This window comes from Gordionus sp. m RMFG-2023, chromosome 4, assembly GCF_954871325.1.
Source record: "Gordionus sp. m RMFG-2023 chromosome 4, tfGorSpeb1-WG-v2, whole genome shotgun sequence".
Taxonomy (NCBI): domain Eukaryota; kingdom Metazoa; phylum Nematomorpha; class Gordioida; order Chordodea; family Parachordodidae; genus Gordionus; species Gordionus sp. m RMFG-2023.
In genome coordinates this window covers 32,903,368-32,930,402 of record NC_088778.1, presented here as the reverse complement: position 1 = coordinate 32,930,402, position 27,035 = coordinate 32,903,368, and the positions used below count along the sequence as shown (strand labels likewise).

The window sequence follows — 27,035 nt, the reverse complement described above, 5'->3', positions numbered from 1 at the left end:
AAAATTATAAAAGATCTGCCTATATTACAATATACGGTGCTTATAATGGTTCCAAAATTATAAACTAATATTTTATTATATGTTATTTTCAACACTTGATAGGTAAAGTAAAACAAAATAAAGTAAGTGGTCAAATTTTTGCAAACTTTGATATTTTAGACATTTTTTAATTTAATGCAAATATAAAAAATTCTTTTAAAGAGAATAAAGAATTAGTTTTTTGACATAAAAATCTGTTTGATACATCATGCAATATTCATAATTATATCCTTGGTTTAAATTTAAATATCAAATAACCGAAAAATAAAAATTTATATAATAAATGTCAATATAATCAAAAAATATTTTTTATAAATCATAAATGTCAGTATCGCTAAAAATATATTATTTAATCTAAGCAAGTTAGAAATAGATATCAGTCACTAAAATATTATGTTTAATCTATGCACTTCAGGCATAAATGTCAATATCACTAAAATTATTATAAATCTATATGTATGTTAGTTATAAATATCAGTATTACTAAATATGAGTAAATTTATTACGGGGTATAGTATTAAATTTTTTTTAAAATTTTAAGGAGCAGGGCAGAATCGAGCCCTGACTTTGCTTAAAATTTAACGGGACCAGCTGCGCCTGGCATGTTTTTAAAATAATTACATAGGGTCAGGTTGACAAAAAATTTACCCGGCAGGAACGAGCAAATTAAGAAAAAAAAATAAACGGTTCTCAAACGGATAGTCGTTTTTGCAGCTATCTAAATTATATTCTTTCATATAAAATAAAAAATATACTAAAGTTACTAGTAAGATGACTGAAACTCATAAGTTAGATATTTTAAAAGTAGTGGAATATATTTACCATAAAATCCGGTCCTTATATTCGGCATTAGTAAATGATTTAAAATTAAAATATTCCGAATTCCCATGGAATCAATATTCCATTCCAACAGCGTCTGCATGAGCGGGAGGGGTAGGAACAATTTGCATCCTATTTTTTAAAGGGGTCGGCCGCTTAGGATAAATTTTTTGGGGGGTTATCTATTAAATTTTGAGATAAAATAGGACAAAATTTATTGATGTAAAAATTAATAATTTTATTATAGAACTATTATAATACAATTCATCGACCAAATCTATATATTGCAAACAATTATACACATTGTTTTCCAAATAAAACTTTTTGCTATCCTTTTAAATTACATTTAGTTTAGATATTTCAGCAAGCTCATAAAGTTATAATAAATAATGAATTCATTGTAAATAATGGAGGATTTAATTGAATTTATAATCTAAAAAATAAATCCTTTATATTCACAAAATACGATAGTTGGTAGTAGAGATAGATTTATAAATTCTCTGAAAAGAGTATCATTATAATTAAAAAGGTGAAAATAATAATGGGGAAATATCGCCGCCGAAGGTGGCTGGATTTTTTAGTAGGGTAGGTAAAGGTTTTCGAAGGGGGTTTGCATACAGTAAAAATTCTGTCATGTAGACGCTGCATTCCAATACTAGATTATATAATATTATTTGTAATATTTTCTACATTCTTAATATTTTTATTTGTTTTAGTATTATTAATTAATAATTATAATTTAGGTTTGGATTAATTACAATATATTATTAATATTTTAAATGGCCACAAACGTTTGATAATTTAAATATCTTTGTTTTTCGATTTATTTTAAATCACATATGATCGATGCACGCTTATAAAACAAATGTTTATAGGCTTTTAATTTACTCACATAATACCAATTGCTTATTTAAACAAAAGTATTGCATTCAGGAATATATACCATATATAGCGAATTAACATTTATATTAATAAATATGGGAGAGATTGGAGGTATCAGCAGTGAAGCAGGAATTCCTCAGATATTAGTATTCAAGCCAACTATGGAAGAATTTAAGGATTTTAGTAAATATGTCAATTACATGGAAACTTGTGGGGCTCACAAGGCGGGTTTAGCAAAAGTAAAATTTGTATATAAATAGCCTCCTTTATTTGTATTAAATCATTATTTTGTCAATTTTATTTTATAAGCTATTCAATAAGTTGTCTAATTACTAATATGTAAAAATTAAGATTACATTTATTAAATTATAAATCTATGTCATATCCCTACTATCTTGCTACATTCTGAATTTATAAGTAATTTATGGCTTGCCAGATATTCTCTATGGTCAAATATATATTATTTCTCTTAAATAATTACTAAACAAAATAAAATTCTCCAAATTTAAATATTTAATTTTATATTAGCAATAAATCTGTACCATCAATATGGTGTTAAATTGTTCAGTACTATATAAAAATTTTAATATTCAAATTACAAACATAATAAATACATATTTTGTTGGGAGGATTGCCAAACCACCAGAATTAATAAAATATTATTATAGAAATTAGCATGGCCCAATTTGAGAATTTGGTTAACTTTTTCTTTTGCCAGCCTGCCTGTAATGACTTTTCTGTGAAGTAAATATCACAATTTTGTATGATTTAATATTGTACAATGTTCACACCAAAAATATTTTGCCCAGGTTGCCTGGCTCATCTAAGTTCTAGAAAAGGCTAAAAAAATTTTTATTCTATTTTCTGAAACCACAGAAAGCTTTAAAATTGTTAAACTAACTGTTCCATTCAATAAATTTCACAAAATTTTAAATTGTTCAATTTTAACATAGCATTTTCAGCCAGTGCCCAGCTGTTAGCCTTGCTTGCCATTGCAGTTAAATCTTAAAAAAATTATATATTAACTATTACTTTATTTTTCTATGATGCAATGATTTAATAAATCATGATAAGAATTAAAATCATCGATGCATAACTAATATTAATAAATATAACAATTTATATAATTTTAATATTCTTACCTTTACATCAATAATATAAATTATAAAGAAATTTGCAGTTTGAACAAGAACTACGAACCTTGAAAACCTGATAAAATATAGGATTCAGAACTTAGAACACTTCTTAATTTATAGGAACCTCCAGGATCCATTTGAAATCTATATACACCAGATTCTAACCCTTTTGTACCTTATGACAAATTTTGGAATCATAATTTTTTTAAATTGTTTATTTTGTTCATATAAAAAGCCAATTGATTTTTTTTTGGAACTCATATTTTATTACCGAATTTTTTATGTATAAGATGTTATATAAAATGTGAGCCTGCCAATCTATGATTTGTTTGAGGTAAAAATCAAAGATGCAAAAAGTGCACAACAACTTTAGGATCTAGTTTAAGATTTCTTTTGTTTCCATACTTTAATACATAAAAAAAATTAATAAAATAAATTGTTTGGAATATTTTATTACGCAATAATGTACCAAAGATCTCATATGGAATCATAGCTTAACTCTTTATATATGCACTTCTGAATAATTTATTTTTAAAAAAAGATTTTATTGTTTTTTTTCAGGCACAAAAATCTATATAAAATTTATTAAACCAACTATTTTTAAAGGGGATAATTTCATTGTTGATGGCCCATGGTGTCAGTGTCAGTAAAAAAAAACTGTATAAAGTATCTAGATACATGTTACTCTTTATCAGTGGTATTCGATTTAGTCACTCTCTCCTATAAATATTCCCTTCAGATCTATATCTAGAGAAACAACTTCTGACAGACATATAAGGAAATGGGTTAATTCTTTTAAGACTTCCCTTCAAATATTTTTGAAATCCTTTCATACAGAATTTTATTGAACTCGGTCCGATTTCTAAATTTATTTTGCATCAGATCCAACACGAACGGTCAAACAACGCGGGTATGAACCTTAAAAAAATAGTGCCGATATGGAGTTCTAAATACGGTCTTGATTCAGTTTCAAAAAACCCAGCCCTATAGAATACCGACTACTCCCTTAATTTCCATTTCATAAAAAAATGCTTAAAGCCCATTTAAGTGTTCATTCCTACCAATGCTAACCGGCTATTTCGCGCAGAATTATGGGTCCGCAAGTTGGTCCAATAATGGAACAGGGCTTATTTGGGGCAGGCTTGGGACCTATTATAACATTTTAAAATCGCCTTGCCGGTTCGGTTCAGGGATTCTATATTAATATTCCAGAGTCGCCTAGGAATTATGATATTTTTTTTCTTCGAAAGGATAAATGAATTATTCGACTGATTTAAAAAAAGATTTGACCATGGTAAAATTATTGATTTGAGATTTCTATTACAACCCCCCCCCCCACCACCCACCCCATTTTTGTTGCGTCATTTGGAGGGAGGGGGCGTACCCTGCGCTAAAGTCTTACTAAAAAATTTAGAAAACTGTTTTGCCCATTTTGGGATACACAATTGCTTTTACGTTCCATCAATGTTTGAAAATTTAAAATAAAAATGAGCCAACCTCGTTGGAGCTGGAAAGCTAACAGACTTCAACTGACACAAACTATAATTGGCATGAATATGTTATTGATTGACGTTTTAAAGAGTTGTTTAAATTGTGCTTGAAAAAAAATAACGACACATACACCTTTTTAAACGAAATTTTTTTTTGTACGCGACTAGGTTATACCACCACCCCAATGGAAACCCACGCTGAAAGACTACGAAGAATTCGAAGATTTGATTATCCCCACACCCATCTCTCAAATGGTTTCTGGAAAAAATGGGATTTACACCCAATTCAACATTCAAAAGAAACCCATGACTGTTAGGGAATTCAAGAAACTCGCCTTCACAGAAAAGTTTATACCTTCTTTAAATAATAATAATATTAATTTAGTAACTAAAACTCATAAACCAACTCAACGTTTCTGAACCTGTAAACCAAACTTGGACCGATTGGACAACCAATCACCCGGGGTATTTTTGAATTTGTTCGCAAATTTTGCCGTAAAAAAAGGAGCGTTAAAAATTCTCGAACCCAAAACGGTGGGAGGACGGAGGGCGGAGAGGTTAAGAATTTTTGGGAGAGATCAATAGCCGAACCCTAGGGAACTGGTTCATATTTAAGAATCAGAACCCCCTATTGGACATTAAAACTAATTTCGAAAAATATTCATAACTACAGCCATTTTTTTTTAGTTTAGATTATCAGAATTTCGCGGGATTTTGGCCCGAATCGGTTATTTTTTTATTTAAGGATTCCTATTAAATAGGAATACTAGAGTGAGGAAGGGAGGAGGGGGGGGGGTTAAATTTTTTTTTCCCTATAGCCAAATAGTTTTATCGAAAATAAATTTGGGTGATCACCGTTCCACTTCTATTTCGATATTCGCAAAAATAAATTATATGATTCGGTAACCACATTTTTGGGGGGAAATTTAGGAAAATATCGGATCGGCGGAAAAATTTAATAATAATTTTCCTTTAAATATGAGTGAAATATTTATTTCTAAAAAAATGATCATCGAATGACGCTTCTACGTCCCTCTTAGCCAATGAGGAAATTACCCCCCTAACAACACCCCATTCCCCACCGTTCTCCTCTCACTCCCCTAAAAAAAATTTAACTTCCTATTCCACGAAAATTATTTTAAGCCCTATTTGTAAAATTATATTTCCGGTTATAAAATAAATTATTATTGATTAATTGTCAAACATTTATTTCGTAAAAGTTGACAATTTTTTCGGGCAGTTTTTTTTTATCAAGAAATGGACATTAAAAAAAACTAGTGTTGTTAAACGGTTAACTCAATATTGTAGCTAGAAAAATATTGCCTACGCCCTCGAGATCTCATTAATGTTTCCTGGGAACCTTTGTTCCTTCTATGAGCAAAATCTTCAGTTAGGCTTGCTCAATATTTTTTCTGGATGAAATATTGAGTTTTAGTTTAACCACACTAGTAAAGACTAGTGTTGTTTTTTTCTTAATCCTTGGATCAAGTATACCGCAAACGTAATTAGGAAATGATTCCATAATTACAATGTAACTTTTACATTTTTCCAGCATTTTTGTAACGGCTCGATCTGAGCCGATTTTTAAAAGGGGCTAACTCAACATCATAGCCAGGAAAGTATCGCCTAAGCGTCGAGATTTCGCCAGTAGATGTTTCGATCCTATGTTCCATCTATGAGAGAAATCTTTAGACTTGCATAGTATTTTTCTGGATAATCGGCTCAATTTGAGCCGTTTAACAACACTAGGAAAAACTTATCAAAATGGTCAGAATTTAAATTAAATTGGAAGTATATAAATAGAACATTTGGTTAAGTATTTTTTAAAATTTTTTTTGTCAAGTTAGTTATATTAATAATTTAATTTTTCAATATTATTTATGTTTTTTTTTTGGAACATTTGACGTTTAAAATGTGTGCGATGACATCATCGTTCAAATTTTTTTTTTTATCGATTTACCAATGAACCTGTGATTGGTAAGGATGGGAAATAAAAAATGAAATCAGACATATAACCTATTTGCTTTGTATTAGATTTCGAAAAAACTGAGGAATAAATTATTTCCGCCGGCTGTAAAAAAATTTTTTTTTTGGCTAAATAATGGTGAACACATTATGAGGTGGGCTTAATTAATCGCCCTATAGGAACCACGCCAATGGAATTAGCGGAAGAAGCAAGAAATAGGGTGATTATTTAATGTGGATAAAAATATACTGACAATTATTTCCCGGTTATTGCCATTTCAATAGTAGTAGGTAAATTCTAGAAGAAAAAAACGATACTTTTACTCGATAATAAATTTATCGCAAATACAATAATTACCTTAAAAGCTAGAAAACTGGTGTCGTAAAGTGAAAGACAATTGATCAATAAGAAATGCCAGCCTCGACGCCCGAAAAGGCGCCTAGTCAGGAGAAATAATTTTAATCTGGGTTGTGTAAAACTAACATAAAATTTAAGGGCGAAGGGATCTACAATTCGCCACTAATCTTATTTTAAAATTATTTATATAATGTGTATTCCTATCATAATTGCAGGTTTAAAATTATCGTCACACTTGATTTGCTCAATGACAGGTTTAATCTAAAACACTTACGAATCCGGTAATGGATCACATCACATTATTCGATATTTGATATGATAATTCTCATATAATTCAGTGACCTGCAAGCACGGCCCGGGTACATGGGCCGGCCTGGCCGTATTTTAATTTTTTTAAATATACCCGCGCCGGGCCTTATATTTTTAATCGCCGTTATTAGCTATAAAAAAATCAAAAATAAATCCGGCCGGGCCTGAAAATATAAAACCCGGGCTAGCGGAAAAAAATCCGGGCCGGGCTGTGTAAATAGTACCTCTGCAGCTCTCCGATACAATTCATATGCTCGATAACTTAGATTTTAAAAATATATATTTGTATTTAAAACAACTTTCAAAATAAATATCGAAAGTTTTATTTTTTTTTAGTTTATTACAACCCAACTTTGTTTATCTTTTTTTTTTTGACTGTGCCAAAATTATCCATTTTTTTTTTGATTTACTGTTCCAAAAAATAATATCATAGCATTCATGAATTCTGCTGTTGCTTAATTCTTTTATTCTTAATTTCTTTCTTGATAGATATCTTGAGATCTTTTCCTATTTTCGGGAAAAAAAAATGTGGTAAGGACAAAAATTTTTTTTGGGATTGTTTAGTGGTGTTATTTGTTCCCCTTTTTATAATAAATAAATAAAAATATGATTATTTATTTTTATTTCTAAAAAAAAAACAATGCTCAGATATCGAACTCCCGCCTTTTCCGATTACGACGACTTGGAGCGCAAGTACTGGGCCAACGCCCCCTACAATAACGCCATATACGGGGCGGATGTTTCGGGCTCCCTCATGGATAATCCGGCGCACACGGAAGATTGGAACATCAACAAGCTCGGCACCATCCTCGATGACGTGGAAAGAGATTGCCAGGTCAGGATCGAGGGCGTCAATACGGCCTACCTTTATTTCGGTAAGAGTTTTCATTATCACTATTTTTTTGGCCAATGGAAAGAGTCTAAGGATGCTAGACGATGTTAGTGATAAATCACCTATCCTTTAGCTAGCTTCAAAAAAAATACGATTTAGCCAAGTTTTCATCCTCCACTCCCCACCAATTGTTGTCTCAATCATTCAAGCTGAGACTCGACTTGGAGGTTTAAATCATTTTTTTTGGACTAAAAGCTTGCCGCTAGTGTTAAAAAGTCATTTGGGTTGATTTTTAAAATTAGCCCGAATAAGGTTATAACCGAAATAATATTGTGTAAGTAAGGAGATTTTTCTCATAGCTGGCGGCGAGAACGGTTTGAACATCTATTTACTGAATCTTGAGGATTACATAATGTTATCTCGGGCTAAAATCTTAACCGGGCCGTTCTTTAAAAATCGACCCAAATCGGGCTTTTCGACAACACTACTTGCCGCGGTATTCGAATTGGCTCAGAGTTGGGATTTTAGCGAAACCATGAATCCTAAGAAAAATGAATAAAGAAACCTGGAAGGGAAGAGCCTTCCTAACATCTATCAAAAAAAAATTATAAGCAACATTTTTTCGATTCCTCTAGGAGAATAAAAGAGAAAAGAAAGTTGAACAATTTTGTATATTATATAAAAATGTAAAAAAAACAAACTACGAAATGGGAAGGAATGTGGAAGACTTCCTTCGCCTGGCACACCGAAGATATGGACCTTTACAGTGTCAACTACCTCCATTTTGGAATGCCCAAATCTTGGTACGCCGTGCCTCCCAAGTACGCCTCGCGGTTGCAAAGGCTGGCGGAAAATTATTTCACCGCCACGGCTAAGACCTGCAAAGCCTTCCTGCGCCACAAGATGACGCTCGTGAGCCCGCTCGTGCTCAAGAAATACGCCGTGCCTTTCAATAAAGTAAATTTATTTTCTTCTAATATTTCGCAGTCTGAATTTTTTTTTGTTCGGGGGTTATGACTACAATATCTTACTTTTGGGGTATCAATGGGGGCCCCATTGTTTTTTTTTGACAATTATATATTTAGATCATTCTCATATGCCAATAACTTGAGGTTCGTCATCTTTAAGTTGGCACTCGAATCGTATATTTTACGCCATCAATTATGCACATTGAATTAATTAGTTTTTTTATTCTCGGGTAACGGTCCATTTTAGACCGGTAAAAAATAAATAATTTTTTTTTGAAATATTGACCGACCACGGGGCCATTTAAACCGGTCAGTTATTACAGACATATAATTTTTTTTTATTGAATATGCAAATACTTTTTAAAGATAACCCAAGAACCGGGCGAGTTCATGATCACTTTTCCTTACGCCTACCATCAAGGTTATAACCACGGTTTTAACTGCGCAGAATCTACCAATTTCGCCTCCATCAGATGGATAGAGTATGGCAAACGGGCCACTTTAGTATGCTTATTTTATTTATTCACCAAAATTTATATTTTCTCCACCTTCCCCATTAATTTATTGTTTTCTTCAACTCCTCCCCCCAACCCTCACCTCCTTTTTCTATATTCTCTTCTAAGTTATTTTTCGCACCCCTTAGGAACATTCCCACATGGTTAGCCCGAAACGGAGCGTTAGCGTATTTTAATAATAAAATTATTTTTTTAAAAAATCTCTTCTCTTATTAAATTTTAAAAACGTCAATCTTGGAATATTCTGTGGGATCTAGGATTCGAGACAAAGTAAATTAATGATTTTTTTTTAAATCTGTTTTTATTTAACTATAATTATATTATAATACCTAGACTGACGATGTTTTCATAATAATACGTTCGAAAGCGTCGGCGAATGAAAATCAGCTGGACCCGCCATTTTTGGTAACCCATTCTCATGTTGAAAACTATTAAATTGATATCTTTGCTTCCTTAATATCTCGATGACCGGGCTATTCTTTAATAAAGTTTGCGTCAGATATAGGAGCAAATTGGTCTCTCGTTAAAATATTTTAAATAATGACATGGGTAAAAATTGCGTCCCCAGCTGTTTTCGTTGATGTACACTTTTAAATGAATGCATCGTCCTAGGTATTATTATATGATATTGTCCCATTCTCATTTATTTCGTCCGAAGGTTCTCGAAGCTGCCACCATTTTTGTTTTTTAAAAAATGGATAAAACCCCATTTTTTTTTTTGAGAAGGAAAAATCTCTTTTTTATTTGTGTTAGTGCGTGTATGTGTGCGAATACTCATTGACGCACTTATACCACCGCCCCCCCCCTTTTTAGAAACGATTATCAATAAAAAATTTTACTGGAACCAATGGTGTGGCCCATTCACTATATTCAATCGGAATAATAATCCCATACAGTTATTTAGCATTGTAACGTCCATAGATAAATGTATAGGTATATAGTCCGCAAAAGTATCTTGTAGATATTTGGCATCGGTATGCTTTCCCCGAACCCAAGAATTATAATCATAAATCATATTTTTTTAATGCGTGATACACACGTATGTCACCTTTCTTTTTGGAGGTAGATTGATGTCGAGACAGAATTTCAATCATAAAAATAAAATGATAAACATTTTTTTTTTTACTTTGAAAGAACCGATGTGAAACGAATAAAACGCCAAATTTTTTTAACTCATTATATCATGCGTTCTTTAAGTGTTCTTGCAGTTCCGACATGGTTCGCATAGGCATGGACTCATTCGTCAGAAAGTACCAGCCCGAGCGGTACGCCCTGTGGAAAGCCGGTCTAGACACCGGGCCCCACCCAGAGGACCAACCGGCTTACGACGCCTACATAGCCCAGCTTTACGCCGAAATTCTGCCCATGTTCCACGCCAAAATCGGTTATCTCGGTGGTCAAGCCGACGATAGGACAATCAAAGGTTTTTTTTTAAAAAATATATTTTTTTTAATGACGAAAATGAGAGAAAATTTAAATATATGTTAGCGTCAATGTAGTTATTTTTTTTTCCAACTTTAAATCATGTTTCTTGAGAGCGTTTCATTAGATTTGGAAATCCGATTTTGTCGGAAATGAATTCCAGCATGTTTGAGAATCCTAAGAATTTCAGACAATTTTTGCCACGAACCTTTTGAACTTGATTTAATTTATATTAGTTTTTCCGTAGATTATTTTAATGCAAATTATAAATGATTCAAAGGTTAATAACGGCTAAAATGTCTACAATTCAGGTGATAAATATTCGAAACATGGCTGGAATACATTTCTGGTCTAAAATTAGAATTTTTAAATTTGAAATAACGCGCTCAAAAATCGATTTTAAAAGTTGGGAATAACACATTGCCCGCTAACATGTACATAAAATAAAGGCCAAATTAATCGGTTAAAATTTTATTGCCGCTTTAAATGGTTAGGGGGTTGGGGAGGATGTGATATAAGAATCTAACCATCCTTTTTACACCTTGGCCTATAAGTTAAAATTCTAACATGCGGAAGATTTGATAGATATTTAGATTGAAAGTCTCCTAGAAACTAGTTTTTTTGAACTTTTTATTGGACTTGGTAAACGGTTTATGTGGGAGTTCCGGAGTGCTCAAGGCTTTATTAAAACAATGGCACGATAATATTTACTTAGACAGACCATACGTTCATTCACTCAAGATGCTCAACAAAGCATCGTTTAATACAAATCAGCTGCTGGCGCGCCATTTCGATTTCCCTTATTTTTTGAGAATTTTGGTATAAATTTAACACTATTAGCCCTTTTTTATGGACACAACATTTAAATGATCGAATTGTTTGTCTCGGTGGTTGATATTATGTTTGTTGCCTTGAACACGATCAGTTAAATTAACAAAAACAGCTGTTAAACACGGTATTGGATATCGCGGTGCACTCTTGAAACTATATTTGGCGGATGGGACCAGATTTCGCGCATTAATATAAATGCGAATTAAGATTGTCTATATGTAACGTTTTGCATATTTATGCACTTTTTGTATGTTAATTTTTTTTTAACGAAAATCGCCATTTAAAATAATAATAATAAATAATTATTACCCTGGGTAAGGAGAATTATTTTTTAAAAAAACAAGTGATAAAAGATTCATGATATGGAAGAAGAATCTATCATTTATTCACATTATCATATTCTTAATGTATCTGAAGATATTCTTAATGTATCTGAAGTATAATAAATGATAATGCTTTAATTAGAACCATTAATAATTAATATTATCTACCATATCTTATTTATGTCGTCTCAGTATAACGAATGAGATGAGAAAATTAAGGGTATGATCAATATACCCCATTTAGAACTAAGTAATAAGGGGGGATTAGATAGAGCTATTTTAAAATTAAAAACGATTTTAAGTATTATAAGATACAAGAATTACTTGGGTGCAAATTCATTTGTTTAGCATGTGTGAGCATCATACTAAAAAATTGTACATATATTTGAAAGACTTATTTTTTTTTAAAAAAAACAAACAAACTTATTATCGCGTTTAGAAAGTTTAGGACTTAACGGAGGGGACCTAAAGTTAACCCTCAAGCGGTCCAAGAGACACCCGTCTTGTCCGGAAGGCGCTCATAATACATGCTACGTAAGTCAAAATTTTTTATAATTTTTATTATCCAATAAAAAAGAGAAGAGAAATATTACATACGGCGAAATATTTTTCTCACTGTTAGTTCACCATATTTTGGTGACACTAAAATGACACGAAATATTATTGACATTAGAGTAAGTGACAGTAAATCTCTCAGCTCGAGACATTTTTTAAAAAAAGAAGATTGGACGTAGCCTTGAGTCTCAGAAAAAAAGTCTTGATGGCTGATAGGTTGATTCAAAAAAAGGGAAGCTAAAATGGGTTTTTATATTTTTTTAATTTTGCTTTGTTCTCATGGCTTATCAAGCCTTGTTTGGGGTCGGCGCAAGTTAGGTGATTGATATTAGAATTTCGCGGAAAAATAATTTTATTTAACCCAAAAAGGTATAGATATTTTTTTTTCCTCATTAAACTTATATATATATATATATATATATATACTATTCATTAATTTGTTTAAACTGAAAAGTATTATACTTAGCTAATGAGGAAGAAGGCGAAATGTTTCGAATTCTGTAATGCGATCAAACATGAGAAATATTATTGAATTTGGGAGGGGTAAGGAAGGCATTTATTGGCAAAAGTTAGGAGATTGTCCCATAATTTTTAATTGTTAAAGTCATTTGTTTGCGTTAGAAAACTGAACCGACTCCCTGGAAGACTTCTGAAGCCTACTCCCGAGTTTAGTAAAAACCCGTTTTTCTGTATATAATTTGTGAACTCGAGTCGTTTAATTTAAAATTTAAATCGAATAAAAAAATACCTAAAGAAATTTTGAATTTGAAAGCACCTTTTTTTTAACCAATCATGTTGCTTTGCCCACTTTCCCATATCTTATAATATTGGAAGGAAGCAAAAAGTAGATGTCCAAACTAGTGTCTAGCTGACTAAATATTTTACCCAGAAATAAATTGCATAAGCATTGGCAAACCTTTGTGCTATGCTATCTACGAGTAAAATCGTGAAGCGTATATGATGAAAAATATTGAACTTACGTTATCTTTAAAAAAATTGCCCAAATTGATCCATTTTCAGTGTTGCTAATTTTCTCGGTCGTAAAATTTACAACCCAATCTGAGCTGCTTTTACGTTTTTTTTATCTGCGTTTTGCAGAGTTGTTAAAGGATCCTGTATCTAGATATAAAAATGTGGTATCTGTATCTAGATAGATTTTTGATTAAAATCTGTATCTAGATATATTTTAACGATGTATCTGTATCTAGATCCATTTAAAAAGTATCTTTTAACTTTTGAAACGTTCAATTTTTACGCACTTTATAACGTTTTATTTTATACTTATTTCTTTTTTATCATGATTTAGTAAATAATTTTTTTTTCTCCAAATTACTAAAATAATAAAAATAAATAACTATTTAAATTAGAAATATTTTTTTGATAAATAATTATATAATATCTATATATATAAAGTCAGAAAAATATTGTTTCTTGACTAATTTGAATTCCCAAAATCAGAATTACTTTAGAAAATTTAATATTTGGCTAAATGAAAAATAATGATCTAAATCTGGCCTAATTTATCAAACCCGGTCCGGCCCGACCCGAATTTTCAGCTCGATCCCGAAATTATACAAATATAAGAGAGATTTAATTTTTTTTTATTGCCGATCCATTGGGACCGGACTCTCCCATTAAGGGAGAGAGGAGTCGGTTGACCTCCTATTGGACAAATATTTTTATTAGCTATCGATTGACACCTATATTGGTCATATATATTATTGTAGGGTCAAAAAAAAAGACAACTTTTGTAAATAAAATAACAATAAAATTTAAAATCACGTGAGGGCATCGCGATATATCGGTAAGGGCATGGCGCTGAGCTGCATAAATGTTCACTTAAAATATTCGGTGGCGATTCGCTAGTTCGATTCCAACTTCCGGGTGTTCTAGCACTTTCACTTTTTCGCGAAATATATATATAAAAAAAATGCGACATGAAATATTTTTAATATATCATTGGATGGATTTACCCAATAAGATTACTATTAGATTGAATAAATGTGATAGACATTTATTAGCAATTATATATATAAAATCGGCTCAGGAGTCAGCTGAGTTCAGAGTCGAATAAACTCGACTATTTAACAGCACTTAGAAAAGAGTTTGATTAAGAAATTGGTAAGTAAATCTCTGCGGTCTATATTTGCGGGCTAAGAATACGTCTAAAAATGTTGTTAGTGTTTTGTTTGGTGTTTTTGAGATATTTTTGGGATGAAGGGCATCCTTTAGCAAATGGTCTATGCATGTAAAAGTGGGGCTAATACACCACGCTAGCACTGTTTTTTTTTCACGATTTTAATAAATTTTACCAAAGCAACGTTTAGAAACGTCAAATAATGAAGAAACAAAATGGATGCTTTATTATATCGTCTGTGGTCTAGTCGGTTTGCGTTGATCACAGGTCCAATAGACCCACGTGATTCCGATTTAGAAAAATAAACGAGGTCTTATTATACTTTGGCGAAATGATCTATCGCTTATCGCCAGCTTAAACGCGGAGGGTTTAGTTAACCTGAAACTGCTATTACAATGAAGACGTATTCCTTGAGAGGCCATTTTTTTAGAAAAAAATAAAAATAAGAGAAAAACCAAGTGTAAATGATGTATATTCGATTTTTGAAATTTTTCAGCCGCCGGAATCTAGGAAGATAATTCCCGGGAAAAAAAATTCCCTATAAATATATATCCACGAAAAATAAAAATCCTCAAAAAAATCGATTCAGGGAGAATTATATTGTAAGAATCATTATTAGAGATTTTTTTTTCACTTCCGGCCAATTATTTTTCCGCCTCACCCTAATTACGAGCTTGAACATGACGGGTTTAATTAAGGTCCTTTAATGCGAGATTTAATTATTATATCTGATAACGTGTAAACGCGTGTCGAGGTACGGAAATAATGATATAAATCGAATATAAATATGAAGACCGTGGACAATCAAGATCTCAAATCGGGGTTCGGCCCCTCCTCCAAGCGGCAAAATGATGACCAAGAAGATGCGGGCGACATCGTCGCCAACGCCAAAAGTGAGGTTAAAAATAGGGTACCGAAATCGCCGACCAAAAGGAAGATGTTCGCGATCGATGGTGGCCATATTCCAACTGGGCAGATCGAATCCCGTGCTGGCGAAAAGGAAATCAAAGCTAAAAAGTTTTTATTTTGAGATTGTTTTTTTTTTTTAACCCAACCCTAACTCGCTAGAAATAATTTTGTACATTTTTACCGTCCAAGTTCCGTTAATAATTTTTTTTTTTAAAGGAAGGAAAGAAGTCTTAAATTTTTCCCAATTTCCTAAGATTTAAATAAAATAGCAAACCCTAGGCTCGACCCCAGGCCCATAAAAATATTTGGCGCCAATTGTCCGATCCTGTCCTGAGATCTTTTGGGGAGAAAGATTTATCCCGAAGGAGTTTCGTTTTTCTTCTTCTTGGAACCTTTGGATCATTTAGGATTATTTCTTCAATTTATGGTAGATGCTACAAGTGATGAAGCGGATTCTTGAAAGATGAACAAAATTGATTGATATCTTCTTTTAAATTCTTTTTGGTTGGCTTAAATAGATAATCATTTTTTAAAACTATTTTGTAAATGTAAATGTTGAATAAAAATTTCATATATAGGAAAGATAAATCTCCCGTTCCTGTCAGGCACGTGTGTTTTCCGGCCGAAAATTTTGTCGAAACGCCCGACCTTCCGCACGCGTTATCTAACAGCAGTAAAATAGTGTTTAGTAAACCCAAGTTAAAAGTCCCCAACGCGCCTGCGAAGCCGGACACCGGTAAAGAACGTTATTATTATTGCGCGCCAGCTGGTGTTTGCTGAACGGCTAACTCAATTATTTTGTCCAGAAAAAAAATATTACTACGCAAGCCTAAAGATTTTGCTCACAGATGGCACGTTAGGATTGAACATCTGTTGGCGAAATCTCGACGCTTAGGGCGATATTTTCTTGGCTATAATGTTGATTTGCCGGTTTTTACAAATCGGCTTAAATCGAGCCGTTTTAACAACACTAGTTGCAAATCGGTAAAATTACCGTTTGGCTTTAGCTACCATTTTTTAAAAAAAACTCTAACAGCTGTGCTTTTTCGATACTTTTAATTATTCCTCGTTTCGTAAATATTATATAAAAATGTAATTATAAATAACTTACTTATAATCCTGCAAAAAAAGAAGGAATATTTAGAAATTAAAGACAACACTAGTTGCAAATCGGTAAAATTACCGTTTGGCTTTAGCAACCATTTAAAAAAAAAAAACTCTAACAGCTGTGCTTTTTCGATACTTTTAATTATTCCCCGTTTCGTAAAATATTATATAAAAATGTAATTATAAATAACTTACTTATAATCCTAAAAAAAAAAGAAGGAATATTTTTAGAAATTGAAGAAAATAAGAACGCAGACGATAATATAATTTTCAAACGATAAATATCTTCTTCTTTTTTTTAGAAACTTATTCAAAATTTTGAAATCGACGGATGATTAATAAAAAAAAGACAACCTCGATTTAAACAAGGGACGCGTTACGTTTTTTAAGATAATATTTAAAAATTGCGGAAAAACGTGAGCGCTCAATTCGTGCGCGCTTATAAGAAATTTATTTATTTTTCTTATTATGATCGATCTTGTGGCGAGATTCTTTGTAAAAGATTAAAATGGTTTTTAAAAAAAAACTAGAATTTTTATGTGATAATATCAATGAGATAATCAACTTCTCAGCCTATTGGCGATTCCCAGGTTGGTCAGTTAGCTGTCCCTCTGATTTAATCGTTAGGAAATTTTGTAGCAAGGTTCCTGACATCAACCCACTTTAGGTGGTTTTTACATCCCGTCGAGGAGACGGTGATCCTGAGCCAGACCACAGGGAACCTTTTAGACCTCCAGCCCTGCAACGAACCTATCTCGTAAAGAATGATCTAGCTTATGCCCAATTGAGCGGTTAATCGCTAGATGTATTTTTTTAGTCTTCGAAGCAAAATTGAGGTATATTTGGATGTCGCAAATTCCCCCCCCCCTTTATATTTATACAGTATCAGTTTTAGGCATCAAGCATATTTTAAGAATATCCCTTAGTTTTACTAAAGATTTCTCTTCTCAATTAGGTGCACAGATACCATACATTATTGAATAGGTTTCGTGGTGACCTAGACTAGTTAGAAATGGGGAACGTTTTTGAACACCATTTTTTTTAATTCTAATCCTGTGTAGTTTTAATTCAATTTTTTAGTTCGATTGGTAATAAATACAACAACACTGTAAGTCGGTATAGAGTTTAAATAAGAATATTTCGGAGAATGGGGGGGGGGCGGGGGTGGAGGAATATTTTCCCTCTTTTTGAGTTTCTAGAGGTCTGCAATGGGCGGATTTTTAGACCACAAGCCCGCCCGTTAAATATTTTTATTGCTAGGATATTTTAGTAATTAAAAATGAAAGATGAAAAATCAAAAGCTTGGAAACCCGAAATAAAATGCGTTTCCGGTTTTTAGATATTTTACTTTATAAAAGGGCGCTTTGATTTCGGTTCCCGGAAATTCTGTTATTTCCGGTTCTTCTATTTGTTTCTAAGGAGTGCCTATTCCTTGTTAATTATAAGCAATTCAAATTTTTATTTATTCAATATACATATAAATCAATTGTACTCATGTTTTAGTTGAGATTCCTAGAAATTTTGAGAAAGTTTTGGTTTGGTTTTGATTTTTATATTTCATCCGGTTTCGTATCCCCATTTCCGGTAATATATATTTATTTATTGAACCCACTATTTAGAAAAAATCGAGTATAGTATGCCGGATATAACCAAATCCTACAAGCTTAGAGATGATGCCATTTTATACAGGGCCGCCACCCTGGCTCATCCCATCCTTTGGAAACCTTACTTTGAAAGGTTACAAATTAATTTTTTTTTAAAGATTATAATAGAAAACTGTCACAAAAATAACGATTCTTTATTGGGAATAAATAAAATTGTGAGTTATCCTTTTTTTAAAAAAAAAGTAACTGCACATGCGTATGTTTAAAACCCAATCAGTTCTCCTTTATGACATTTGTTAAAAAAAAGTATTTGTTATATAAAACATCTATCCCTTATCAATCAAAATAGCACTCCACCCGCTGACACACCCGACGAAATTCTCGAGGGAAAATTGGACGAAAGTAACAACGATATGGCGCAACTTCGACGGTTCAACACCTGGTTTGCCAGGGGAGGGGCCTGGTGTTCCATTTGTCAATTGCTTAAGCCCATGGATATCTCTAGGTATCACCAATTCAAGGAGACCTTAATCGCCGATGACGTTCTATCGAGCAGCTTCGGAGGACTCAATGCTTCGAGTGGCGGGAAAGTGAATGGTAATGATGGCAAAGTAGGTCTTTTCGCGGGACTCGGAGTCGCGCCTGACAAGGATTTTGGGAAAGTTATTTATCCAGTTATTTTTTTTAAATCGAATATATTATCATTGCATTTTTATTTTCCACCATTTTTTCTATTATAACATTTCGAAAACTTTAAAGTAATATCACTTTGAGTTTTTCAGGCAATTCTTTATTGTTAGAAATTCTTAAAGCAGAATGTCACATATATATAACTAATACACACATGTCGGGAAATTCCCGCAAAATCAATTCATACCCCAAATTTTCTCATTTATTTATTTTGTCATTTTACCGAAGGCCAAAAAGGAAATAGTGGTACGAGGCGAAACGCGATCTTCCGATCTTAAGTTCATGCTGGAAGAAGAGGAACATCCAGAACCTGCACCTAAAATATTGTCCGCAAATAACGCTGACGATAAAAATAAGGTTCCTTTAACCTCCCGCAACAGTTATTACGATACGGCGTTGCCCGATGACGGGAACAAGAATAATACCCATCCGCCAGATCGGGCCCCTATTTTATTACCGGAAGTTTGTTTCGACACCAGACAAATTCAAGATGGCGGCTGCCTGAGTGGTGAAGATGAGGCAGCAATCGCCGGAGCGGATCATTTCATCCACGAAAGAGGAATAACGAAGGCGGAGAATATTAAAGGAGAGGCAGACGATAAAAGGGAAGCAGACTATTTCAACAAAAAAGCCATTGAGGCGAAGGAAGGAGACGATCGTCTGCTGAAGTGTAGAATATGCGCCGTTTCTGTTCATGCTTGTAAGTTGCACTCTTCAAATTATTTTTAAAATAGTTTTAGTGAATTATGACAAATGGGGGGGGGGAATATTTGATTGGCATTATTTAAATTTATTCCCCCATCCATTAAATTCGCAACTTTTAAATTGTCATCTATTCCTAAATGCTGATTGAAAATGTTTACACCCCACCCCCCACCTAACAATCTTCACATATATTTCATTAAATTATAAATGATTGAAATAAAAATTTTATATTTTATCATTTTCAAGTTTGCTATGGCATCCAACTGTCCGCTCTACCTCAGGACCTTACTTTTTGGACTTGTCGCGCGTGCGCGTCTTTACCAAATAATCTTCCCTCGTGTAGCCTTTGCGGGTTGAGGGGCGGCGCCCTGACCTCTACTTTAGACGGGAATAGCTGGTGTCACGTGATTTGCGCCGTTACCCTCCCGGACGTATCTTTCGGTAAAGTGGCAGAACGCCAGGGGGTGCTCGTCGCTTTGAGCGCTTACGATCGCCTGTCGGCGGTAAAATTAATTAATCATTTTTTTAAAAACTATAATCTATAAAATCGAGAGTTATCAGGAAGATTTTTTTTTACAGGGGAAATGTGGAATAAAACAAATTTTTGCAGATAATATATTAAACTAATTCAATGTAATATTTTTTACTATACTTTACACGTGGAGTCATTTAGTTTACTTTTTATATTAATGCCGCCTCATTTATTATTATCACATGCCTGATGTATGATATAATATACAAATTTGGGTTAAAGATTCAACATTTCATAAGAAAGAAAGAAAAAGAAGGAAAGAAATTAATAAATAAAGAGAAAGAAAGATATATATACATATATATCAAATTAATTTTAAAAAAGTTCGATTTTCATCCTAAAATTTGCATACTATATCCATGGCACATGTAAACACCCTTTTTACTTAATTAATATCTTTCGCGGTTTATTAGCTGCTTGATTTATTATTTTATATCTCCATCATGGTTCTCGTCATCCCAGTTCGGGTCCATCAAACTGTGTTCCGGAGCTATGGGGAAAGTTGCTCCAGGGACAATTACCAGAATCGAGAAACTCTGTTGGTCTTAGATTCTAGTTCTGAATTTTTTTTTCTAGACTCTGTCTTCAGAACAAGTTATGGGTTTTAGCTAAAGAAAATTTTTTTAATTAATCTGTGACATTAATTTTTTTTAATTTAATTGAAACTATTTTTTTATTTTTTGAAAAAAATAGATGATTTATAGATTATTTAAAAAAAAAATTTTAACGGATGATTGAATGATTATTTTTATTCTTGCAAATAAATTCGGGATATAAATTGCCGGGGGCATTGGGATTCGTATTCCACCAATGACATATAATAATACCTAGAATGACGATGCATTCATAATAATGCATTTGGAAGCATCGTTGAATACAAATCAGCTGGACCCGCCATTTTGGTAACCCATATAGTAATTATTCTCATTGTTAAAATCTACTATTAAATTGATAACTTTGCTTCCTTATTATCTCGAAGATCCGGCAATTCTTTAATAAAGTTTGCGCCAGACATAGGGAATTGATTGGCCCCTCGTTTAAATTTTTTTAAATAATGATATGATGTAATCAAAATGGTGTCCCCAGCTGTTTTCATTCATCTACACTTTTAATGAACGCATCGTCAGTCTAGGTATTATTATTGTATGTCATCGATTTCCACGCAGCCCGTTTCTAACCCGGACCCGTAAACTCGACAAATTATTTTTTCTGGTTTAGATCCCTAAGACTAAAAGTCGTCATTCTTTTAGCAGTTTATTTAGGATCTTGCTCAGTTCCAGCTTTTTTTAAGGTTTCCTATCTTGTTAATTTTACAAAAAGTGTTCGCGGGAATTATTTGGGAACTAAATGAAATCAAGATTGTGGCGCGATATTTCTCTCTCTAGGCCAACCTCCATTTTGAATATACCCAAAAATTAATATATCCGGAGCGAACCAATTTATTCTTCAAAATCGATTACAATTTAGAAATTTTCGTAAATGAAAATATATTTTTTTTAAAAAAAATAACAATTTAGCCATGCTTCTTTTGCACCAACCAATGCTTTGATCAATCGAATTCGCATATTTCTTCTAACCCTTTTCCCGTTCCGCCCAAGAGCAAGGTTAAACACGAAGATTCTTTGAAACAACTCCCCGCTAAGCCCAAAAGAAAATATACTTTTATTAATAGAACCCCTAAGTCGGTTAGTTCCAAATCCTCCAAGCCGCCAAAAAATATCCATAATAATTCCGGGTTAACTACCACCGCCCATGCCCGCCAATTTAAAGATGGCGCCGTAGCGACCAACGGCAACCAGTCTATCAAATCCGAAATAAATTACGATTCCCTTTCCGCGGCAAATGGTTTTGACGATTTCGATAAAGCCGCCACTCACAGTATTCTTGCATCTTCCGACCTATCCCCGGAATTTACTGGTAACTCGATTGACTCGAATAACGCCAACGATGCGAATCTCGATGATTCTGGCAAGTTCACGAATCATCTGTCCCCTCGCCATAATATTATCGCGACGAGCGAACGCAAAATTCGTGCCAAAAATATTGACCAAAACTGTGAGTAGTTGAACTCGGAAAATATAAGAATATTTAAAATTTTACATTGGGTACATATATAAAAATTGAAGTGCACCCATCTTATTACCTGATAGCATTTTTTTTTTAAAACACAGTGGAAGTTCTATTTTTTTTATACAGGTTATTCTGGATAAGAGTGTCCTCCATCTTACACGATCATGAGCATCTTTGAGTTTAATTTACAGATCAACCGATACCACCATTTTGGCCCATACTCAAACCAGTGCTAACACGATATTAGCCAATACGAATATCGGAGTATCAATTCATCTCTGACTTAATCTGCTCATCCAATGTCGTTGTTCGCCATCGCTACTTTAACCGGTGTCATGTGGTTGTCTTTTAGATATTTTGTTCCCTTTCTTCCTGCGAACAATTTCCTCGCGTTTTTCCGCATTCCATTCCCACCTACCATCTAAGTCTGTTTCTCTTCATAATAGTATCTATTATATCTACTTCCCTCGCTAAAAATCTTGCACTTTGCCTTTTGCAATTACCGTCGAACACAGACCTCTATCCGCGCTCAACAGATCGTCTAAGTAACAAAATTATCTCGCTACTTTCAGATCAATTCCATTTCCGCTGTTTGATGCAGCATCTGCGTAGGCAGTATCGCGTTTCCTTTTCATACTCTGCACAATTCGCTCGTAAACTTCCCCTCGTAACGCTATACTCTTTGCGAACCCAATTCTGGAACAAGCATTCCAATAAATTAGTTTTTTCTATGCTCTTCTAAATTCCTCACCCCCTTCGGCTTTCAGTCAACACTTTTTGCTTGCCTTCATCTTCGAACAGGTGTCAGATAATTTAATTCCACTTTAATTTTCATGCCCATCAATCCGAAATGATCACACACAGGAGTTTCTAAGGTAGTGCTTGATGAACCTTTTTTTGTCACAATCACAACCCTATTGTAAATGAACTCAAGGTAGATACTTAGTTCAACATTATTTGAAATTTATTAATCCCATTAGCTGTTCTGATTACCGTTCATGCCCGCTTGTAAATCTAAATGGCTAGCATCATCCATACATCTTCTACATCCAATTTTTTAAAGACTATCCACTGATTTTTCATGGTACCCTGTCAGATTTCGATTCAACTAATGTTTAATTCCGATTACTTGCCTGATGACTTTTTCTGCATTTGTTTTTAGTGAATTCCCTTTCGGAAGCTTCTTCCTCAGAACTCTCCGACGACCATCAATACCTTCTCCAAAAACTCGATCATTCTTATGAGCTGCACTTAATTTATCATCAATTTCTTTGTAACCCAGGATGACCCCCATTTATTTCCCATTTTGAAGGAATTTTCCTTCACAAAAACAAATTGTACGTCTGAATTCTATCCCGAATTATTCCGCGGCCTTCATCATTTTTTATTTATCGGATCTGAATGGAATGCCATTGAATCACTGGAGAGGGTATATTCTACGAAACACCTTGAAATCTAGTTAAAATTTGATTGTAATAAACAAAATGATTGACATAAAACATAGTATATAAAGCAAAGATCTCCAAGGTTAAAATATTGCATTTGCATGGTACATGAATAATAATAGAAATTCTAAACAATTTGGTCATCACTCCAGTCGGATATGATGATGATTTACCATTCTTCATCCATAACGTTAGTCGATTTCCTTTTTTGCAAAACCTGCAGCAACTTGGAACTAAGATTTATCAGAGCGGTTTGCACATTACTACATCCTGTCTCGTCATCTATTTTTCTATCCCAAGCAAGTATTTCTGTTTCCTCCCTTTGCCAACCCTCTTTTAAACACCTGTCTAATTAACTTTTTTGCATCTTTGCCAATATCCTTCGGCCACCTTCCACCACTACTTCTATTCCTTACACCCATTTCATTGCTTTCTTTTAAATAAGATTCCAGCATAACCTCTGATTGAGTCTTGATAGACACTGGTTAATCGCACATGAAATCTCTCCAAAAGATAGTCGAATCTTAACAAACTTAATGCTGGTGACCTCTATTGCATTAATTCTAACAGTTATTTGGTACTTTTCAAATTCTTGAGTAGGTCGGGGTTTGAGTCGATTTTGATTCGTTATCTTATAAGTCTACTAAAACCCTGATTATGATTTACCAAATATTTCAAATAATATTAAACTTGTTTTAATAGCCTAATGTTATATAAATCAATTTCGCTCAAATCAAAGCTTCTTCAAAAAACTACTCAAAATCCAAAGACGATTTCTTAAATATCGCATCCTCATCAAACAACACAAATATTTCGGTAGGACTAACTCTCCGTTGTTCGGCTTGTCCGTTAACCTTCCATGCCACGTGTGGCTACCTATCGGGTTGCGGATTCGAGATAGCGGATTGGCCCGAGCCGCCGCTTTCCGTCACTTGCATGGACCATTATGCCCCGTTCATAAAAGCCAACATAGCCGCCCCTTTAACCAAGGTAGCCGGCCACTTTTCGTTAGGGAAGGCAGGCGGCCATAGACAAGTAATTTATTATAATATTCTTTAGAAAGGATTTCTAAATAATCATTTATCTTGGGCCCTTAGGAAATATTCCAAGAGGATCAGCTCGTTTACGCCAAGCACAAAAACACTCGCTATTACATGGCCGTGGTGAAACAGACGCGAAGAAATTTATATTACAAATTCGCCTTCGATGACGGTTCCTACTGCGATAACGGATTGCCGCAGGATGTGGAGGTTAAAATAATATTTCATTTATTTACTATATATATAATATATATTTTACAAAGGGGAGAGGGGAGTGCATCGCGCCTATCTTCCCCCCCCCCCATAAGTATCGCGAGTTGGAAATTCGAGGTACATAAGTGTAAGGACCAAGAAGGGGCATATCAAATGTATATGGCATATAGTTAATAAATAGTTGTCGATATGGTATAAAATATGAGCTAAATTATAATGATTAGAGCTACGCGGAGACGGCTCGAAGAAAACCGAACTCCTTGCGGAAAGAATCAATATTTTTTTTTTAAATAATATATACTCGATATATTATATAATGTAAAAGATTTTAGGTTGAGCTTTTCGATTGTGATCTAAAAAAAATAAGAATTTCGTGTTATGTTTCATTTCTTTTACATTTGATTTTTCTTATGATTTTTTTGAGAATTATTATATCATTACGTAATATAACATATAATAAATTAAATTTTGTTTTTAAAATTTTATTTGTCGATTTTTTAGAACTACGACTGTATCGTTAACGGAGCTCCTCCCATGGATTCCGCTATCAAGGTGCGGTGGATAGATGGCAAAGTGTACGGAGCCATTTTTAAGGGCACTAAGCTAGACATTTTTTACAATGTGAGTTTCTTTCTTTTCTTTTTTTTTTAAAAAAAAAATACGTTTAATTAATGTAGATTTGTCCCTTTCGTATTCCTTTTCTCCTTCACTCTTATTTGCTTTGACAAGAGTTTGGATCAGGAACCGAGCCAGATTTAGAAACCAGAACCATCCTCTCAAAAATCTTTCTCTCTTCGGAATCGAAACCAGATCCCCCCCCCTTCTTCTTTTTAGGATTCTAAGGAACTCGTTTCTAACGAAGGCATACAGCCAAATCTTCGAACCCCACGAATCATCAATACTTGATTGGTTCTGAGCATATTTTTTTTTATGAACCTTAATCCTTTTTCAAAATAGTCTAGGCTCCCAACCTCTGTTGCTAACTTCTTTATTTTATCTTTCATTTTTCCCAAATTCCATTATCAGGTTGAATTCGAGGATGGATCTCAATCTCTGCTTAAAGCCATGAACGTCTACCCATCAAATATTGACCTCATACCTGAACGTATTAAAAATAAGATATCTCGCGCAAGTTTACCTCAAAAACAAAATTCTTACTTTTGCTACTGAAGCTAATAAATTTTTGATTTTAAGAAAGAAAGAAAGAAAGAAAGAAAGGATTATAAATATTTTAATCGATAAATAATTATTATGATTTATTTAAAAAACATATTATTCATTATTTATTTTTTTTTAATATAGTTTTATCTTTCCTTGTTAGTTTTGTATAATTTTTGCCGTATTTATTTTTTACGAAGTGTTTTTTTTCTTTCTTCTTCTACAAATCAAAAGCATTTGTTTTATTCCAGGTTACAAAACCATAGAAATGAATGTTGTATTATATAATATAACTATATTTATTAGCAGGCATATTAGTAATAATATTCTCATCCTTATTTTTTTATCAAACCTTATTTTTTTTCTACCAAAATATCGAAAAATTTAATAATTTTGAAAACTTTCATTATAACTTTATCGAAAAAAAAACGCGAAATAAAAGCCTTTTTATTTGTTAAAGAAAAAATTTGAAATTTTTTAAAAAAAACAGGTTTTTGAGGTAACCTAAAAAAATGTATTATTAATATTTATAAATAATTTTTAAAAAAAAAAAAAATAAATGATTATATTTCTTGCATTCATTTTACATTTGTATAAATCATTAATATCTATCTTATAAAACAAAAATTATTTTAAATATTTTGATTATGTTAATAATTTGATTTCTCTTGTACATTTTAATTCTTAATCTATTATAATATTATAAAACATAAATTTTTTTTTAAAATTATTTTGATTATGTTAATAGTTGATATCCTTCTGTACATTTTTTTTTAAAAATTGCATATGTATTATGAATTTAGAAGAAAGCATTATAACAATTTCATTTCGATTTTGTTACTTATAATATAGATATATTTTTTAAAAATATATATATATGGTGTATATTATTGTATTATGTATTATGTGTAAATTTTTGATATCATATATTATCGTTAGAATGAATTTACAATTTATATTTAATATGGAGTATTATATGTA

The 27,035-nt window shown here is 32.7% G+C and overlaps 1 protein-coding gene across 1 annotated transcript; it reads left to right on the top strand.

The window, feature by feature from the left end:
- Positions 1 to 1,686: 1,686 nt before the first annotated feature.
- On the top strand, positions 1,687 to 26,066 carry LOC135928855 (uncharacterized). The gene is made up of 18 exons (XM_065465319.1): positions 1,687 to 1,979; positions 4,535 to 4,713; positions 7,647 to 7,873; positions 8,546 to 8,787; positions 9,165 to 9,302; positions 10,511 to 10,736; positions 12,329 to 12,423; positions 15,375 to 15,598; positions 16,069 to 16,226; positions 18,217 to 18,334; positions 18,551 to 18,875; positions 19,120 to 19,591; positions 19,843 to 20,099; positions 21,646 to 22,183; positions 24,383 to 24,678; positions 24,741 to 24,893; positions 25,398 to 25,517; positions 25,923 to 26,066. Exons 1-18 carry the CDS (start codon positions 1,836 to 1,838, stop codon positions 26,064 to 26,066), a joined length of 4,056 nt encoding a protein of 1,351 aa, XP_065321391.1. The 5' UTR covers positions 1,687 to 1,835.
- Positions 26,067 to 27,035: the final 969 nt, after the last annotated feature.

Coding starts and splice junctions, on each gene's coding strand:
- LOC135928855 (XM_065465319.1), top strand. CDS start 1,836: ATGGGAGAGATTGGAGGTATCAGCAGTGAAGCAGGAATTCCTCAGATA. Junction 10,737..12,328: donor CGACGATAGGACAATCAAAG/GTTTTTTTTTAA, acceptor TATCGCGTTTAG/AAAGTTTAGGACTTAACGGA. Junction 25,518..25,922: donor AGCTAGACATTTTTTACAAT/GTGAGTTTCTTT, acceptor TTCCATTATCAG/GTTGAATTCGAGGATGGATC.